The sequence below is a fragment of the Elephas maximus genome, chromosome 20 (assembly GCF_024166365.1).
Source record: "Elephas maximus indicus isolate mEleMax1 chromosome 20, mEleMax1 primary haplotype, whole genome shotgun sequence".
NCBI lineage: Eukaryota > Metazoa > Chordata > Mammalia > Proboscidea > Elephantidae > Elephas > Elephas maximus.
Genome location: NC_064838.1, coordinates 43,899,326 through 43,920,063, shown reverse-complemented (window position 1 = coordinate 43,920,063; position 20,738 = coordinate 43,899,326). Strand labels below are relative to the sequence as shown.

General features: G+C 42.1%; 1 protein-coding gene across 4 annotated transcripts in view; it reads left to right on the top strand.

The window, feature by feature from the left end:
- Positions 1–20,738, top strand: part of CHCHD6 (coiled-coil-helix-coiled-coil-helix domain containing 6) — a 320,395-nt gene that overhangs the window by 170,328 nt on the left and 129,329 nt on the right. For 3 of the 4 annotated variants that reach the window (XM_049862543.1, XM_049862545.1, XM_049862542.1), the window contains one exon: positions 13,849–13,932. The exons of the other annotated variant lie outside the window; for it this stretch is intronic. In XM_049862543.1, the coding sequence (XP_049718500.1) occupies positions 13,849–13,932 (84 nt within the window). The remainder of the gene's footprint in view (positions 1–13,848; positions 13,933–20,738) is intronic. 4 annotated transcript variants of the gene reach the window in all.

Here is a 20,738-nt window from a genome sequence, read left to right as displayed (position 1 = left end):
GGTCTGTATGATATTGATATATCGAAATTTGATAAGTTTTTTGGGGGCATGACGTAAAAGATTGATAAGTTTTTGCACATGTTCCATGTAAACTCTAAAAGAGTGTAATTATTCAATTTTGGGGGGTGGAGATTCTAGAAAAATGTCTATTAGAGCTATCTTGTTCGTTTTATTCATCAAATCATCTAAATCCCTATTTTTATCTGCCATCTTAAGGGAAAGGCATTCAGTATTTCACCATTAAGTATGATATTATCTGTAGTATTTTTGTATACAGTTTTCATCAGGTTCAGGAAATTTTTTTCTGTTACTAGTTTGCTGAAAGTTCTTTTTGTAAATGGTATTATATTTGTCAATGTTGCAAACAGTAAAGTGCTTGGCTACTAGCCGAAAGGTTGGCAGTTCAAACCCAACCAGAGGCATCTTGGGAGACAGGTCTGACGATCTGCTTCTAGAATCACACAACCTTGAAAATCCTATGGGGCAGTCTACTCTGCACACACGTGGTTGACATGAGTCAGCCTCAGCTCGACAGCAACTAACAACAACAACATCTAAATGGTTATGTGATTTTACTCCTTTTGTTAATGTGGTTAAGCATATTGACTGATTTTTATGTTAAAGCAACCTTGGGTTCTTGGCATAAACCCCAGTTGATCGCGGGGTCCTATTTTTTTTTTTTTTTTGTACGTATTGATGGAATTGATTTGGTAATTCTTTTAAAGAAGTTTTACATCCTTTTCTTCAGGGATATTGGTCTGTAATTTTATTTTCTTGTAATGTCCTTGTCTATTTTGATACCATAATTAGAGTAGCCTTTCACATGAGTTGAGAAGTATTTCCTTATCTGTTATCTGAAAGAATTTGTTTAGAATTACAGTGATTTCTTCCTTAGATATTTAATAGAGTTAATCAGTGAAGCCATCTGGGATGGGAAATTCTTTGGGTAAGGTTTTTTTTTTTTTAAATCAGGGAAAATTATGTATTTTATATTTTTTCATGGGTATACAGTTTTTTATACAGTTTGTTTATTTCTATTGTAGCATTCATCACATTGTATTTATTGGTTAGTTTGTTACTTGGGCTTCTTGAATCTGTAGATTTATACTTTTAACACATCTGGAAAGTTATGATTTGTTATTCTTCAAATATTCAAATATTTTTCCACTACTACCATTCCTGCCAGGAATCCAATTACATGTATGTTGTTGTTAGGTGCCATGGTATTGGTTTCAGCTCACAGTGACCCCATGTACAACAGAATGAAACACTGCCCAGTCCTGTACCATTCTCACAATCTTTGTTATGCTTGAGCCCATTATTGCAGCCACTGTGTCAATCCATCTCATTGAGGGTCTTCCTCTTTTTCACTGACCTTTAACTTTACCAAGTGTAATGTCCTTCTCCAAGGGCTGGTCCCTCCTGATAACATGTCCAAAGTACGTAAGACAAAGTCTCACCATTCTGCCCTCTAAGGAGCATTCTGGTTGTACTTCTTCCAAGACAAGTTTGTTTGTTCTTCTGGCAGTCCAAGGCACGTTCAATATTCTTCTTCGGTCTTTCTTATTCACTGTCCAGCTTTTGCATGCGCACGTATGTTAGACCACTTGATATTGAAATTGTCCTACAGGTCATTGAGGCAGCATTCACTTTTTTTAGGCTTGCATTTCAGATATTATACTTTTCAGCTCTAGAAATTCTATTTGGTTCTTTATAATGGTTTCCTTTTATCTTTTCATTATGTTCATGTTTTCCTTTAAATCTTTGAACGTATGTGTAATGGCTATTTTAAAGTCCTCTTCTGCTAATTCCTTCATCTCTGTCATTTTTGAGTTTTTATTGACTAATTATTCTCCTGGTTAGGGGTCATGAATTATTTAGTAATATATTTAATTTCTAAATATTTGAGGATTTTCTAGGTATCTTACTTTTATTAGCTTCTAATTTAATACCTTTGTTGTCATAGAACATATTTTGTGTAGTGTCATCCTTTTAAATTTCCTATGGCCCAGGATATGGTCTATCTTCGTGGCTATTCCATGTACACTTAAGAAGAATATCTGTTCTGCAGTTTTTAGATTTAGTTTTCTGTAAATGTCAGTTAGGCAAGTTGGATCGCCACATTGTTCAAATCTTTCAAGTCCTTATTGATTTCCATTTTTTTGGTCTAGCTGTTCTTTCGGTATTTTGAGAGAGGGAAGGCCTCAGTGACGGTTGTGGATGTGTCTGTATTCCTAGTTAGTCTGTCAAACTTGCTTTATGTACTTGGTAGCTTTGTTATTAAGTGTATACACATTGACATTTTTTAAACTATTAATTGTCTTTTATGATTATGAACTGCCCTTTTTATGTCTGGTAATATATTTTAATAATTTTATTTTTGTTCTGTATACACAGCAGAACATATACCAATTAAACAATTTCTACAGTCAATTCAGTGACATTGATTACATTCTTCAAGTTGTGCAACCATTCTTACCCTCCTTTTCCAAGTTGTTCCTCTCCCATTAACATAAACTCACTGCCTCCTAAGTTTCCTGTCTAGTCTTTAGAGTTGCTGTTGTCAATTTGATCCCATATAGATAGATCTTAAAAGAGCACAATGCTCAAGGCAGACATTCTTCACTAGTTAAGGTAAACTGTTTTTTGGTTTTAAGAAGACTTCAGGAGATATTTTTGGTTTAAGGTTTAAAGATTATCTTAGAGCAATAGTTTCAGGGTGTCTGGCAATATTTTTGTCTTGAATTCTCCTTTATCTGATATTAATATAGGTACACCAGTTTTCTTATGCTTATAGCATTTGCATGATTTATCTTTCGACCTGCTTGTGTCTTCATATTTAAAGTGTATTTCTTGTCAATAACATGTACTTTTGATTTTCTAAATAGAGTCTTATAACCTTTGCCTTTTCATTGAGGGTGTAGCAGGCAAAATAATGGTCCCCCAAAGATGTCTATGTTGTAATCCCCTGAACCTGTGAATATGCTTCCTCACCTGGCAGAAGTGATTTTGCAGATGTGATAAGTTAAGGATCTTGAGATGGGGAGATTATCCTTGATTATCTGCATGGGTCCAATGTAATGTTAGTGGTCCTTATAAGGGAAAGAGGGAAGGACCAAGAGAGTCAGAGAAGGAGCTATAATGATGGAAGCAGAGGTTGGGATGATGTGGGTCCATGAACCAAGGGATGTGGGAAGGTTCTAGAAGCTAGAAGAAGCAAGGAAATGGATTCTCCTTTAGAACCTAAAGAAGCAACACAGGTCTACAAACATGTTGATTTTAGTTAAATAAAATCTGTTATAGACTTCTGACCTCCAGAACTGTAAGAGAATAGATTCATGTTGTTCTAAGACATTAACGTTTATGGTAATTTGTTAGATCAGCAATAAAAACTAATACAGGGGTTAAGTGTTTTTACATTTAATGTGATTATTGATATGTTTGGATTTAAATCTACCGTATTGATGTTTGATTTCTGTTTATCCTATCTGTTCTTTGTTCTTCTGTTTCTCCTTTCTTGCAGGTTTTCTATTTTCTGGGGTGGCAGGGAGGATATAGGTAGTGGCAGGAATAAATGCCTCTATTTTAGAATTTCATTTTGTCTCTTCTATTGACTTTTAAAAATTTTTTATTTTGTTGCTGTTGTTGAGGATATATACAGCAAAACCCTCTATTGACTTTTAATTTGTTCTTTTTTTTTTTAGTAGTTGCTATAGAAATTATGATATATATTTTTTCCTTTTTAACTTAGCACAGTCTATTAAAAATATTCTATTACTTCAGGAATAAGTTAAGAAATATATTAAAGCACCCTGCTCGAGGTTTTCTGAGCTTTTCAGGTGTGTAGTTTATTGTCTTTAATTAATTTTGGAAAGCTGTTGGATTTTATCTCTTTATCCTTTTGTCCATCTTGTCTCAAACTAGGCTCCCAATTAAATGTATGTTATACCATTTGATATTGTCCTGTTGTATTTTATTTTTTATTATTTTGTATTTTTGCATTTCATTTGGGATAATTTCTAATGAGTTGTTTCCAAGTTGATTGATTCTTTCCTCTGCTTTGTCCAGTCTGCTGATAAACCTGTAATTTCATACCGTATCATTTCTAGCCTGTCCATTTGGCTTTATTTTATAGTTTTTTGTGGTGCCAGTGAAAATGATGTAGGAAGGACCTTTCCTACCACCTGACAGATTCTTGTGCTGTGGTGGATTGTATGTTGTTATGACCTAGAAGCTATGTCACCAGTATACCAGAAGGGTCATCCATGGTGGACAGGTTTCAGCAGAGCTTCTAGACCAAGACAGACTAGGAAGACCTGGAGATCTACTTTTGAAAATTAGCCAATGAAAACTTTATGAATCACAACATTGTCTGAATTGCTTGCTTTGGACATGTCATCAGGAGGGATCAAAAGCTAGAGGAGAACATCATGTCTGGTGAAATAGGAGGCCAACAAGGGCATGGGAGATTTTCAGGGAGATAGATTGGCACACTAGCTGCAACAATGGACTTGAACATGTTGGTCACTGTGAGGATGTCACACGACCAGGCAGTGTTTTGTTTTGTTGAACGTGAGGTGGCCATGAGTCAGAGTCAACTTGATAGCAACTAGAGAAAACAACAAGAACCTCCAAAAATCCTCTCCTCCATAAAAGTAACGAAAAATTGTCAGAATCAGTTTTTTCAGAGCTCTGAAAATTAACCAGAGGCTTACACAAATCTATATTATATATATACTACACAAATCTAGGGAGTGTTTATTGAAGAAAAATGACTGAATCTTAGAGTGGTGAGCTTGGTGGCATTTTAACTTGACCTATAAAAGGAGCCCTGGTGGTGCAGTGGTTAAGTGCTCAGCTGCTAACTGAAAGGTCAGTGATTCCAACCCACCCACCACTCCACAGGAGAAAGATGTGGCTGTCTACTTCTGTAAAGATTACAGCCTTGGAAACCTTGTGGGACAGTTCTACTCTATCCTGTAGGGTTGCTATGAGTCGGAATCAACTCGACAGCAGTGGGTTTTGTTTTGTTTTTTATTCTCATCCCCTCTTTTCCAGCTTTGTGGTAGTCTTAAAAACCAGCAGCCTGTAGTCGCAGTGAAAACCAGTAGCCGGACCGTCACTGGATGGGATATAACAGTTTTAGAGTTCCTTCAAAGTCCCGTTCAAGCCTGGTGTTCCCTGGAACATCCTAATCGCTCACCCATTGGAAACAGCCTTTTCCTCAGGGCATTTGTCAAAAACATCAGAGGCATGGCGGGCTTAGGCAGTGGATAACAGTTGAGGCAAACAATAGGGCAGCCCAAAAGCTTAAAAATGAAGTGTCCGTAAACAAACAAAAAACCAAATCTGTTGCCATCGAGTTGATTTTGACTCATAGTGACCCTATAGGACAGAACAGAACTGTCCCATAGAGTTTCCAAGGAGTACTTGGTGAATTCTAACTGCCGACCTTTTGGTTAGCAGCCGTAGCACTTAAGCACTACACCACCAGGGTTTCCAAAGTGTCCAGGGGGGATTTAAAAAGCTCTGATATGTTCCTGGGAATCTAGAAGGCTGGACACATGTGTAGGGCTGTGCACAAAGAGATCTCAAAGAGATCCACGTCTAGTTCGTAGATAAGAATCAACATAAATCTTTTCCCCTAAATGTGAAGATTAATCAGCTTCCTACTTTCCCACTTCTCAGTCATCTCTGACACCAGCTGTCCATGAAGCACTCTTCTGCTCTCTCTGCTCATAGTCTCTGGGAGCTAGGTGAGAGTTTATAAGTTTAAAGGATACCCTCCTTCAGACTGGAAACCCTGGTGGCGTAGTGGTTAAGTACTACGGCTGCTAACCAAGAGGTAAGCAGTTCAAATCTGCCAGGTGCTCCTTGGAAACTCTATGGGGCAGTTCTACTCTGTCCTCTAGGGTCGCTATGAGTCAGAATCGACTTGACGGCAGTGGGTTTTTTAGTGGGTCCTTCAGGGTGTCAAATACATAGATGCCAGTCACAAACTCAGGAGTCCACGTGACACCCTTATTTCTGGCCTACGGGCCACAAATTTAGAGTTTCCCCACTGCCTTTTTAGGGTGCCAGCTGCAAGCTCAGGGCTTCCCCTGGGCTCCCACACTTTCGCCTTCTGGCTCCTGTTACTCCTTTGGGTTTCATAAGTCACTAGAATGACTCACAGAACTCATAGAAAATACTGTACTTAAATTACGGATTTGTTATAGCAAAAGGATACAATCAGGATCATCATAAGGAAGAGACGCATGGACAAGGTCTGGGAGGGTTCCCAATGTGGAACTTCCATATCCCAAAGAGAGTGTGTCACCCTCCCTTCACCAGCCAGGAAGCTCCTGGATCCTTTGTTTACAGAGCCTTTATTGGCATCATTATGTAGTGTTATGGATTGAATTGTGTCCCCCCAAAACATGTCTTGTAAATCCTAACCTCTATGCCTGTGGTTATAATCCCATCTGGGAATGGCCTGTCTTCGTTGTGTTAATGAGGCAAGATTAGGGTAGGGTGTGCCTTGAGTTAATTTCTTTTGAGATATAAAGGAGATTAAACAAACAAATGAAAAATGCAGAGATGGGGGAAGAGAGATGCCAACCTACCCGAAGATCACCCAGGAGCAGAAGCTCAAAGAAGACAAGAACTTTCCTCTAGAGCTGACAGAGAAAGAAAGAGAAAGCCTCCTCTAGAGCCAGCGCCCTTAATTCAGTCTTCTAGCCTCCTAAACCATGAGAAAATAATTTGTTTGTTAAAGCGACCCACTTGTAGTATTTTTGTTATAGCAGCACTAGATAACTAAGACACGTAATCATGAAGAGGCCTCCTTGCATATGCATGATAGATTAAATCATACTTCCTGAGGTTAGTTGATATTGGGCTACCATGTGGTCTTTTTGGTCTGGCCAGTCCCCATTCATTAGCACAGATCATCAGGTGTGGTGTGGAGGTTTTAGATAATAAAGGCACCTTGATTACTCAGGAATTTCCAAGGGCTATCTTTTAGGAACCAAGGACAAAGGCCAAATTGTTTGGTAAGGTGATTAATTACTGCACATCTAGACACATCATAATCAAATCGTTGAAAGCCAGAGTTACAGAGAGAATCTTGAAAGCAACAAGAGAGAAGTGACTTGTCATGTACAAGGGATTCTCAAGATTAACAAGTGATTTCTCATCATAAACCATGGAAGCCAGACAGGGATGACATATTTTATGGTTTCCATCTCTCTGTGGAAATTCTCCACCTTGTCACACATGTTGCAGACATTTTCTATTAGATTCTTTAATGTATTGTAGTTATTTTATAGTTCCTTTGTGTTAATTCCAATATCTGGCCCATTGCTATGTCTGGTTTTATTGAGTATTTTATCCCTTTACGATACATCATATTTTTTGCTTTTTTGTGTGTTTTAAAATTTTGCGTAAGTGACCAACCTTGTGTGTAAAACAAAACAAAAAATCCAAACTATAGATACTGAGGTATGCATTTATGTCCAGAAAAGAGTTTCCTTTTATTCTGTAAAACCATTAGTATTGAGGGGTAGATCTCTTCTAAGTAGCATGTAGTTGGATTTTCTGTTTCTTTTTTTTTTTAATCTATACTGATAATCTTTGTCCTTTAATGGGTGAAATTAGTCAGTTTGCATTTTGTATTCATTATCTATTGCAGAGTAAGAAAGTACCCCAAAATTTAGTGGCTTAAAGCAATAAACATTTATTATATCATAGTTTCTGTGAGTTAGGAATCTGAGCACAGCTTAGCTGGGTGCCTCTGCCTCAAGGTCTCTCAAAAGGCTGCGGTCAAGGAGTCTGCTGGAGCTTCAATCCTATCTGAAGGCTTGATGTAGGGAGGATCTGCTTCCAAGTTCACTCAGTAGTTGTTGGCAGGATTTAGTCCCTTGAGGGCTATTGGACTGAAGTCATTAGTTCCTTGCTGGCTATTGACTGGAGGCCTACCTCTTTACCACAGGGGCCTCTCCATAGGACAGCTCACAACATGGAAGCTTGCTTCATCAGTGTGAGCCAAGCAAGAGAGAGTGAAGGGAAGAGTGTAGCTCAGTTTCTCTGTACTGCCTTCCAATTTTCTAATTTTCCCTAGCTTTCCTTAGTATAGGGTTTGTCTTATACATTTTATTTTTCATTTTAATGATTTTTAAATTTATAATATTTCCTTCTTTGGGGGTTTGCCTGTTTCGTGTTGAGAATTTCTTTATTTAAATCAGAAGTTATTTCTTCATTTATCTTTTTGAGCATCTTAAATATTCATATTTAAAATCCTGAATCAATTAGAAATTTGAACACTGACTAGGAATTGAATGATGTTAAGCAATTAGTGTTTTTTTTTTTTTTTAACTATTGTACTGTGGTTCTGTTTAGGAAAATAGAAGTCCTTATATTTTAGATAAATATATTTAAGTATGTACAGAAGAAATGATATGATGTAAGAAATTTGGCAGTGAGGAGAGAGCAGAGGTATAGGGAAACAAGATTGCCTTTAGTTTACAATGGTTGAAGCTTGGTGATGGGTATCTGGGGTTTTATTATATTATTTTGTCTTGTGTTTAAAATTTTTCCACAATGATAAGCTTTTAAAAATCTTTCATCATATTGTCTCATAAAATTAATTTCATCTGGAGTGAATTCATATTCCAGTTGCCGATTGCTGTGAGTCGGAATCGACTCAATGGCAGTGGGTTTAGTTTCTAAGCATTCTGTTTCTTCATGTGTTTGAGATTTGGTTTGCAGACTTGTTTTGAGTGAAAAGTTTGGTTTTTTATCTTGTTTTGCTTTGCTGTGTTTTCTCAATTTCTGCATGACCTTTTCTACATGTCTAGCATTTTTGCTATTACCTACGCCTGCTCCCAGTGCTGAACCAGGTCTTGTATGGCTTTCTGAGGACCTGGCTCCATGGTGATACAGGTGACACTCCAAGCCAGGAACAGAGCCAGTGGGGCCTGGTCAACTTGTAGTCCATAGGGTGTATCTGAGGCCCCCAAGCTGCCCAGCCTTAAACATACTAAAAACCCTAGATAGGTCTTCAGGAATTTTCACATCAGTTTCTTTTACTAGGGGAAGCAGAGGCTTCAGTAGGCAAGTCTGGCTTCAGTCCCTACCTCTGGGGAGTGCTGTTTGTTTGGATCCCACAGGATAAAGGGGATTCTGGCTGCCTCTGCTTGCTCCAGCCCTGAAGCCTACGGGCACCACGTGGCTCCAGCCTTACCTACTCTTCTGCACTTCTCTTCTATGTTGGACATTTTTATCTTATTTTTGAACCTGGCCACATCTTTTTAGTCTTCTATTCTTATATTTTATCTGCCATAGCTGTGTGTTTGGAACAGAGTAGATGCATCAAAGTATAAACTCACTGTGCTATCTCGAGTGGAGGAAGTCCTTTACTAAATCATAAAAGATTCCTTTCAATTCTGCCCTTCAGAGACTTGCTCCAGAGTAGATCTTCACACTGTTGATATTTTACCTTTGTATTGGAGACAACATTCTTAATTCAGTATTTTTTTTCTGAGAAGGTTTTCTTGGAAATCTCCTTAGAGAAAATAGTACCCACCACCCTACCAGTTACTCTATCTTATGGTCTCCCTAGTACATATCACTATCTGAAATTATCTTATTTCTCGGACCTTAGATGCCGACTGGAATCTAAGGTCCATGAGAGCAGAAACTCTCTCTCGTTTTCCTTTGGCATTCTCAACCCTTTTACAGTAATATCTGTCACATGGAATATACTCAATGAAGTTTTAATAAATTAATTAATAAAACCCACCTGTGCTTTCTGAATTCCAGTGTCATGCTGAGAAATGCATGTGGCATGGTTTCTCGTGTCATGACACAGGATCTTGGTATGCAGTAACCAAATATTGTCCACTCCATTCATTCAGTCATGCAGACCAAGTCATACAGTGCCTGCCTGCCCTGTGCTAGGCATCAACACCAAGGCATTTTTTTTTAATTTGGTAAAATATATATATAACAAAACATTTGCCATTTTAACCATTTTTAAGTATACAATTCCGTAACATTAATTATATTCACCATGTTGTACAACCATCACCACTGTCTATTTCCAAAATTTTCATCACCTCAAAGAGAAACATGGTATCCCTTAAACAATAACTCCCTACTTACCCCTCGCCACAGCCCCTGGCAACCACTGATAAACTTTGGTCCCTGTGCATTTGCCTGTTGTAGAATACTGCACATAAGTAGGATCATATAATATTTGTCATTTTGTGTCTGACATCTCACTCAGCACCCTGTTTTTGAGGTTCATCCATACTGTAGTGTGTATTAGGATTTTATTTCTCTTTGTGGGGGAATAATATTCCGTTGTACATAGTACCATTTTTTTAATTGGCTGATCTGTCAATAGGCACTTGTGTTGTTTCCATTTTGGCTATTACGAATAATCCTGCAATAAACATTGGTGTACAAGTATCTGTTTGAGTCCCTGCTTTTAAAATTTTGGGGTCTACACCTAGCAGTGAAATTGCTGAGTCATATGGTAATTCTGTGTTTAACGTTTTGAAGAAACAACATCTGTTTTTCACAGCGGCTGCACCATTTTACACCTCCATCAGCATTACAGGAGGGTTCCAATTTCTCCACATCCTCGCCAATACTTTTTATTTCCGGTTTTCTTGACTGTAGCCATCTTAGGTGGGTGTGAAGTGGTATTTCATTATGGTTTTTGATTTGCATTTCTCTAATGACTAATGATGTTGAGCATCTTTTCATGTGCTTATTCACATTCATTTATTTTAAAGCCTTTTTCCATATGTCACCTTCTGTCCATGGCAAATCATTGGGATTTTGTTATAAATCTCAGAGACAAATAAAAACCCGAAAACCAAACTTGTTGATGTCATAGTCGATTATGGCTGGTAGCAACCCTACAGGACAGAGTAGAACTGCCCCAAGGTGTGCCTGGCGGATTTGAACTGCTGACCTTTTTGGTTAGGAGCTGAACTCTTTACCACTACACCACCAGGGTTTCCAATTGCCTAATAGTTGATGAAGCTGAGGCAGCTGCCTAACTTGTGATAGGAGCAAAGGCTTTGGGGACCTGGTGCAGTTTGGGCAAGGTCCTGGCTTTCATAGGGCTTCCGTGCTGGCAGGAGAGACAGACCTGTTGCTCCCCAAACACGTAGTTATCTGTTGTGTCGGAAACTGGTGAGTCATGTTGCATATTGATGTGAGGTGGAAGGGAGCAGGAAATGAGGCTCAGTGTCTTCAGTATTTCCTCCTGTGTGTCCGAACAGCCTTTCTTTGCCCAAGGAAGCTGCAGATGGTTGGGACTTTTTGCTCTGTGTGTTAGTTCTACGTCCCATTTCTGAGCAGTAGACATCCATGTTGGTGTGGGACCATGAAAGTATGGGCTGAGCAGTCCTGTATCTGGGGTCCAGAGGAGGCTTCCGAATACATCAGCAGGGTGGGTGAGTGCACACGTGAATGAGTCTCCTGTCTCTGCTGCCCCACTTACCCCTACTAAATGGTAGTTGAAAAGCCTCATGACAGTTTTGCTTTCAGGTGTCAGTTTCCTGCTCACCTGGGACTGCTGGCCAGAAAATGGCAGGTACAGAGCTCCTGGAGGTATTTCTGAACTGTCTGCTTAATTGGATCAGACCAGCTTCTCCTCCAAGTGCACAGGGACCATTAACAGTTTGGTGCTGGGCTGAGGGGTGCCAGCTCAGACTAGCTGTGCTTGCATTCCTGGGCCACAGCCTCAGCATCGGACTTTGAAAAATCCTATGAGAACTCCTCCGGCATTCAGAGTCTTATTGTTGGCATTTAGCTTTTCTGAAGCATTGGCATTCCAGAGGCATTCCAGAGGCATTCCAGAAGCCTTCTTGGCATTTTTGGATATTCTACAGCCACCTTGAAACCAAGTTACTACTCTTTTCTCCATTGTGTAGGTAAGGGGGAAATACACAAGGGATACATAGCTGGTTGCTCCAGCTTCCAGGTCACTCAGCCGTAGAAGGAATGGTAGAACTTGACCCTCAAATTTCCAGCTTGTTGCCAGTCTAGGCTGGCAAATTTCCTTGGGAGTAGCACTGTCTTTTCTTCCCTCCTGTGCCTTTCCTCTGATGCTGGGTTCTCACAAGTGCTGGCATGTGGTCAGCTCCTCATTACTTACCACCCTGTTGCCTCTTCAGAAAGATTTCATGCAGTTGGGGGGAGTAGAATTGCCAAGGAAATGAGCTTTTTTAAAAAATCAGGTCTTATCTTACCCTGTAGTTGTGAATAGTTCGAAACTTTGTGCAGATAGCATAGTGTAGTTTAAAAGTAGAAAACTTAGGACTTTGAAGTCATCCAGACTTAGGCTCACAGTCCAACTAATTCTTTGACTAGCTTCATGCTTCTGGGGTTGTGAGAGTTCATGAAGTCAGGAGCCCAGAACAGTGCCTGGAGCACACTCAGCACTTAGCATGGGCAGATGGCGAGCAGATGGCCCTGTGTCTCCACACAAGCACCAAGGCAGGAGTCCTGAATTCTCTCATTATGGGGCTGGGGTTGATGTGGATCTGGGCAGTGGAGGGAGGTGTTGTGGTGGGCAGAGGCAGGCCTAGAGACCACGTCCCAGAAAGCCCCAGAGAGCCCTTTTGTGGTATCCAAGTATGAACCTGTCCACTTCTGCTGGGGTTTCCTTTTCAGCCTTCTCAGCAGTCTTGTGTGGTAGGCACTTTCATTCAGGCTTACACATTAGACCTGAATCAGCTGGAACACCGTGAAGTTAAGTAGATCGTTCAAAGTCATCCAGCCAGTTAAAGGTAGGGCTGGGCTCACCCCTAGGTCTGCCCAGCTGCAGATGGCCTGTGCCTTACCTGAGCCCTGGGCCTTTCTGTAACTGCTGGTGGCCCCTGGGCTGTGCTTGCTCCCCAGGGATCCACCTCCTCCTGGAGTGCTGGAGCAGCTGCCCCGGGGCTCTAGGACTCTCGGGTTGTGCTCCTGTACACACAGACTGTAGGCTCCCCTTTTAGATCCACTGGCCCCTGAGGAGGGCAGCCTGTCTAAGCAGAAGAAAGGTGTCTTGGAATACCAGCACTTAGAGCTCCAAGTGTTAGGAAGGTGGGCGGTATGGTGCTGAGTAATAAGGACTCCGTGGCCAGCAGAGCAGCTCTGGCCATCTGGGCTACATCGCCTCCTTGAGGGGGCACAGCACTGGCTGTGCTCTCCTCCGCCAGGGTCCAAACCGGGCCTTTCCCAGTAGCCGTGAGCTTCTGGACAGTTATCCAGCCCTCTGCTGTGTACGTATTTCCTCATCTGTATCATAGGGGATCACAATAATCCAACCTGTCTTTTAGGGTTGTTGTAGTGGTTAAGAGCTACAGCTGCTAACCAAAAGGTTGGCAGTTCGACTCTACCAGGTGCTCCATGGAAACTCTATGGGGTGGTTCTACTCTGTCTTGTAGGGTCTGTATGAGTCAGAATCGACTTGACAACAACGGGTTTGTTTTTTTGCTTTGGTAAGAATCAAAAAATATGTGAGAAGCACTTAGAACCATCCTTGGCACATAGTAAGCCTTCCAGAAATGCCGGTGATTCTCATCTATTAAATGGTCATAGGAATTACCTACCTTGAAGGGTAATTGTGAAAATCAAATACAACATATGTAAACTCTCTGGCCTGTCATAGGTTTTCAATTCATTATTGCTACCATTCTTATTGTTAATGTTGTGATTTTATTGTTGTGATTATCCTAGAAAGAAACCTGAGCTACTGCAGGCTTGGTGGTGTGCAGAAGTCTTGTCAGGCAGGTTTCTCCCTGTAGCGCCCAACGTAGGAACCACTGTTGCCTGCTAATGTAGGCTTTGTTCTCTTCCAACTAGGCCAGGGAGCTGGAAAGCATAGAGGCTGAGCTAAGACGCCGTGACACCTTCTATAAGGAGCAACTGGGGCGCATTGAAAGGAAGGTAAGGCTTGTGCTGGGCTGGCTTTTTCCCGCTTGTGCTGGGCTGGCTTTTTCCCGGGCCAGGTCATAAAGTCATCTGACTGGAATCCACCACTATTGTCCTAATGGGAAAGGAGGAGGGAGCAGGGTGCTGGGTGGGGTCCCTGGGCCCCATCCCCCCCAACCAGCCGACTGTGCCATGCCCCCTCCTGACTGTGCCATTCCCCCTCCCGCATTCAGCAGCAAGCACCACAAGCTGAATTGTTCAACAAGTTGCAGTCAAAGAGATAATTGGTTTTTAATTGGCCTGCTTTTCGTTGAATTCAGCTGGCTCTGTTATAGTTCAATTTTAGAAAAAAAATCACTTTCGCCACAGGGCGGTGCTCAGAACCAACATACCTTCTTCACTTTAGTTAAGCTGCATTGGATAAAAATAATAATAACGTGAGGTCTTGCTATACAAATATATTAAAGTTGTATTATTGATTTTCTCCTGGGAGTCAGGGAGATCAAAGTGCACCCTGCTGAACACTGTCTACTTTTCTGAGGCTAAGCCTTTGAAATGAATGAGATTTAAAGACACACCATCATGCCTTTCCCCACCACCCCCAAATCTGCAATGACTCTTGAAAATTCATTTGATAACCTGCTTACTCCTTTTTTTGGTTTAATTTGTTGATCATGACAGATTTTTCAAGAAACGACTTAAAACATGGGAGGGAATGGTTGTGAGGTTAACAAAAAGTGTTCTCCCTCATGCCTGAGACAGTATGCCAAGCAACCTGAGCCATCAGCTTATTGTAGGCAGATCTTTGCAAATCATTTGTCACGGTTTAGAGCTTTGAAATTGACAGTTTGCTTGAGGGGCTTGATTTCCATAGGCATTTTCTCCTGTGACATACCACAGTGGAACCTGTAGAAACGTGGATTTCTGGATTTCCAGGCAGTAGGGACATTTTTTTTTTTTAGGGACAAGGGGAGCCATCCTCTGTGGGATTTGGGGGGACAGCGAGAACTGACATGATATGAACACAAAGTGCTAACGGTGACATCCAGGAAAGACTGGAGGAATGGGGCAGTGCACCTCCAAGCCGCTGACAGAATTTGTCCTTCATAAGCAATGGCTGTTGCATGAAGCAACCTCATGCACAGATTTGACTATAGTTTGTAATGACAGGGATTGTGAATTGAGAGCCTGGAAAAAGGGTAAGAAAAACCCACCAGCCATAGCTCTAATGATCACAGTTGCCCATATGTTCATAAGCATGGATTTTTTGTTGTCGTTGTTAAGGGGCGCACATTCCTCGGCCTCCCGCTGTGCTCCTCTTGTGTTTCTCTCTCTGGATTTGGCTCCTAGAAGCATGTGTGTATGCGTGTGTTTGGTGTGGAAGGAAATAGCCTCACAGCCTTTTTCCTTCTACCAAATCTGTTTTTCTCTTGTCACTGTCTCATTTCTACTTTATTTCTGCTTTTTTTTAAAAAAGATTCTCTGCTTTGCTAAAGGAGAGGAAACTCCCCTGGAAGGGCCCGCTTTCTTGTCTGTCCTTCCCCACTCATCACAAAGTGCAGCCCCAACTCCTTACATATGCAGATGCAGGCTGTGCTTTACCAGGAGGTTTTCCTCTGTGACTGTGAACGGTGATTAAATGCTTCAAGAAGGTACAAAAACATGATCTTCTGTCTGACTCTCAAGCACTAGCATTTTGCTAGTAATAATGATAAAAAAAAAAAAGAAAGTACCACCAACATCCCCGGAAATGGAGATTGGTGAATGAGATAGGGGGGATTAAGGAGTAACCAGAGAAAGAGGGAGTAAAAAAAAAAAAGAGAGAGACAGGATAATAAGGCCTAATTGTATTAGTTTTGAAAAAGGTTTTCTATCTTCGCCGTGGATAATTTTATTCCTGTAATAGCTGGGAAGATGGAACACACAGCATCTGACAATCTTTTTTATTAGCTGTTGCTTTTATATAATTCTGCTTTCATTTGTTGAATACTCCCAGACCTTGACATTTCCAGCTTCTGTACACACTGCTTCAGGACCTTCCAATCATCAAGCTCCTTTCTTTCTTTCTTTTTTTTTTTTTTCCATTTCCTTTTTAGTTCAGAAATTGATGGTGGAAACCTGGTTAGGGGGAAACTTGGAATAGCTGCTGCCTCATCCTTGGCCACCTAGGATAGCCCAGTGTGGGACAGCCCAGTGTGGGACAGCTCAGTGTGGTCACAGGTGAGAGAAGGTTGAGTTGGGGGAAGCAGAGGCCTGCCTGGGGCTTTTAGAGGAGATGTGGTATATCCCGGGGCTCTTGGCTGGAGCCCTGTGCCCTTTCCCTGTAGGGAGCTTGTTCTAAAGTTCTGGTTCTGCCTCTCCCTTTTCACTGTGACTAGCAGTAGGGAAAGCCTGCACAGAATCCAGATGCATTTTCAGCGGAGAAGAGACTTCCTGACCCTTTTGCACTGCAGTATTTATTCCCTCTATGATTACTCCTAAGTGCGGAAATCACATTTTGTAGGGCTCCAATACTTTATAGACTTTCCGAGTAATTGTTCCTCACGCCCACACTGCAAGACCTCAGGGAGGATTGTTTTTCCATTTCACTATGGAGAACGGTGAGCTCCTGAGGAGGAAGGGGCTTTGTGGAGGGTTGTAAAGCAACTGGACACAGGTGTTCACCTCTATGCTGTTAAGCAGAGGGTGGAATGGTTCAGCTGAAAGAGCCTGGGCATCCGAATCTTGGGGCCTGGACTCAGGGGCCGGCTCCGCCATCATCATTCTCTGCAACTTCAAGTGACTGGGCCTTCTTAAATCTCAGTTTTGCTGTCTATAAAATGGAGATATGAGTGCCTTCAGCAGTGAGTTGATGAGAAGATGAAGTGATGTCCATAGAAGCGTTGGCATCTACTGGATGCTTAGGAAAGCCGGCTCCATTCTCTGGTATACAGGGGCATTGATGGCCCTGGGTCATGTCACAGTGCTTCAGGCTCACATTCAAGGGGAATGTGTGTGTGTGTGTATCTGTGCGTACGCACTTGCACATGCTAAAGTAGACGTTATCAACAAAGTATCCTAGCTCTGGTCACCTGTTCTCCGGGGGTGGGGAGCCTTCTTGTTGCTTTATTAAAGTGCTTTCGTCTAATGTCCATCAAAGTGCCCTATCGGTCATGCAGTGGTAGAAAACGGGTCCGTGCAAAGTAGCAGGGGGCCACGTGCTGCTCCCACGGGATATTCCTCACATGCCTGACAGTAGTAGAGTATAAAATGTTTTCAATTCCCTTATGTTGAACATAGGGCCCAAAAGGTGAGGTGCTCTGCTACCTGCCACAGTCAGAGCCATGCCCCAGAACCTGTTGCTAGTCCTTTACCGGTCTCAGCTGCCACTTTGAGAGTTCCCATAGGAGACAAAGGAAACAGGAGTAGGCTCCAGCCGCACCCACCTCTGGATTCCACTATCATGGCTAAGGGTGACTTGTGCCTCTTCCTTTTTTTTTTTTTTTGTATAGCAGAAACCTCTGGTGCTGAGTGGCTTTGAAGCAGACCCTGAGCAAATCTACTGAACGGATAGCTCTGGCTGGCCAAGAGCTTTTCTTCTACAGTTGCCCATGGAGCCAAGTGGGTGGTGGGGATGAGTGAACTTTGCAGTCAAGCAGACCTCAGTCCCATTTGTAGCTCAATAATTAACAGCCTTATGACTTTGAGCAGGTTGTTTAAACTTTCTAGCCACAGTTTTCTTATCTTTGAAATGGAGATTTTAAGACTAACTTGCCAATTGTTTTGGGGATTAGTGATGATTTATGTAAAGCAACCAGCAGAGAACCTGACATATAAGTGTTCAGTTCTCTTTAATGTTATTTTGATCCTCTTCTTCCTTACTTAATAAATTCATCTTCATTCATTAATTTCACGTTAACTTAATTCCACTGAATGTTGGGCACAGAGTGGTTCAGACACTGGAGCTGCTGCCTCAAGAAAGCCACAGTCTAGTCTGGGAAGGGAAGGCAGATGTCGAGAGGTATAACACCAGTTGGGGGGATGCCCAAGTGCTGTGCCCTGTAATTAGAGCACCTGAAATCTTTTTATAAGACCTTGCTTCACTTTTTCCAGATTTAATGACTACAAAGTGGGGAGAGGTATTTTTTGGGCCTAGCTTCAAAGACTGAGGCAGGGAGAAAGGGAAGTACTAGGCAATGTGTGCGCCCTTTCCGGATTTAGGGCTCTCTCTCCAAGAATGCACATCTCCCTTCCTGCCTCACTTGAATGCACGCTCCCACCCCTAGCACTACCTCTGTAAGCAGCCGTTTCTCTTTCTCCCAGCTCTTCTCTTTGCTTCTCCTCAGGCTTCCTTTTATTTGGAACCCTGATAGTGCAGTGGTTAAGTGCTATGGCTGCTAACCGAAAGGTTGGCAGTTTGAATCCACCAACCTCCTTGGAAACCCTATGGGGCAGTTCTACTCTGTCCTATATGGTTGCTGTGAGTCAGAATCCCTTCAGACTCCTTTTATTAAGGAAAGATTATAGTCAGATCCTGCCAGCCCTGCAGTCTTCCACTGACTGCACTCAACAAACCCCTGCCTATTCTAGGCACACTGGTCCCCTCACTGTCCCCTGGTGTGTCAGTCAGAGGCTGGTCAGGAAAGTAGAAGCTACCCTAGGTGTTTAAAGGAGGGGGAGTTAAATACAGGGAACTTCCCTTTCCAAGAGAAGATACTCCAGTGGTCAACAAACATGATAAAGGGGTTCAACCTCATGGCTCATCAGGGAAATACAAATTACAACTACATGTAATATCATACACATTCACCAGAATGGCCAAAATGAAAAAGACAGACTATACCAAGTGCTGGCAAGGATAGGGTTAACCCAAACACTGCTGGTGGGAGTGTAAATTGGCATAGCTACTATGGAAAACTGTTGAACAGTGTCTATTAAAACTAAACATATGTACACTCTATGACCCAGAAATTCTGTACTTAACAGAGATGTGTCCATGTGTTCACCAAAGACATGCTCTAGGATGTTCATAGCAGCATCATTTATAATAGCCCCAAACTGTCCACAGAGGAGTGAATAAATGTTGGTGTGTAGTCACACAATGGACTGCTGAACAGGAGTGAGAATGGACAATCTACAACTACATGTGACAATACAGATGATGCACACAAACCTAACGTTATGCGGAAGAGGCAAGACATAAAAGAGTACATGGAATTGGTGGGATTCCATTTATATAAAGTTCAAAAAATAGCAGAATTAATCTATAGTATCAGAAAGTAGAGTAAAGAGTAATAGGATGAAGTAGTGACTGCAGGGGAATGTGAGGGGGCTTGTGGGTAGAGGTAAAGGTGCTGTTTCTTGATCTGGGTGCTAGTTACACATGTGTGTTCAGGTGGTGAAAATCCACCAAGCTGGACACTTAGGATTTGTGCACTTTTCTGTCAGTACATTATACTTAACAAGAAGCAGGGTGTGGCTGAGAAAGGCAGGGCGGCACTGAGCATCCTCTGCCCCAGGAGAATGCACTCTTCACTCATGCCCATCTTGGGGGCTGCTCTTGCCTCCACTACCACTCACCCTTCTTTTCTAGCCTGTGGAACCCTGCCGAAGGCCTTATTTTCAGAGACTGGAAAGAAAGCTGGAGGGAATTTACAGCCTTTTGCGTACATTTTGTCTTCCCACTTTACTGTAGCGGGGTGGAGGAGGGCAGATGTTATTATTCCCTTTGTACCAGTGAAGAAACCAAAGCTAAGAGAGGTGAAGTACCTTACCCAAAGACTCCCAGACACAGGCGACAGGGCCAAGGCTGCAAATCCAGGTTTGGCTGCCTTCGGGCATCTTTGATCTTGCCTTCTCTGAACTGTAATTCCAAGTGTCAGCACTTCTGGTTGGTATTTTTTGTGTGTGTCTTCACCCAGTGAGTGTTGTTAGAACACTGAATGTATGTTAGGTGCTGTGGCATAGGACAGAGAGAACATCGGCTGCCACTCCTCTTTAGGACTCTGTGTTCCCGTCTTGTATTCTAGCACTTGCCATGCTGTGTTCTATTAGTAGCGTCTGTGACTGCCTCCCCTACCAGACTGTGAAGGTCTGTGAGCATGGCATCCTCAAGGGTCTGACTCATCGCCAAGGGCTGGGGATGCAGAGTCTGGCAAAGAGTAGGTGCTCAGTAAATGTCTGAGTGAATAAAGTGCATGTGCCTGAGCAGGGAACAGTGATGCAATGGGGCTTCAGAGGAGGAGGGAGCTTTGAGTTCAAGAGACTCCTGGTGGTAGCTGTGTTTGGGGAATGAGCAGCGTCTCCATGGGCAGCCAGTGGGGCAGGCTATGGAGAAAGGAGCTCCTGGCTGGAGACAGCAGCCTCAGCTGAGGTGCTCCTTGTGAAGGAAAGTAATGGGTGACAATGCTGTAAATATAGGCTGGGGCCAGATTGTGAGGGGCCTTGGATGACTGGCTGACAAGTGTAGCCTTTATTTCAGATAATGTTAGGAGTTCTTGAAGGGCTTTAAGCAGGAGGAAGAGTTGAGCTTGAATGCCCCGAAGAATAATGGTGTCATTAAGAAAATGAAAAAATTCAAGTGAGCCACTGCACTTTGGGGAAGGTCATAAGTTTAATCCTAGACATGCTAATACGAGGTGCAGATGGCCAACAGATGATCTAGAAGAGTCGGATGTAGAGTTCTGCATCCTACAAATGGACAGTCGCTCCCATTTCATGAGCATATTCTATGGGCCAGGCACTTTTACACAAGTTATCACTAATCCTTGCAACAGCTCTGTGAGGTAGATTGTATCACACATGTTTTTACAGATAAAGAGACCGGGAATCAGGGAAAGCAA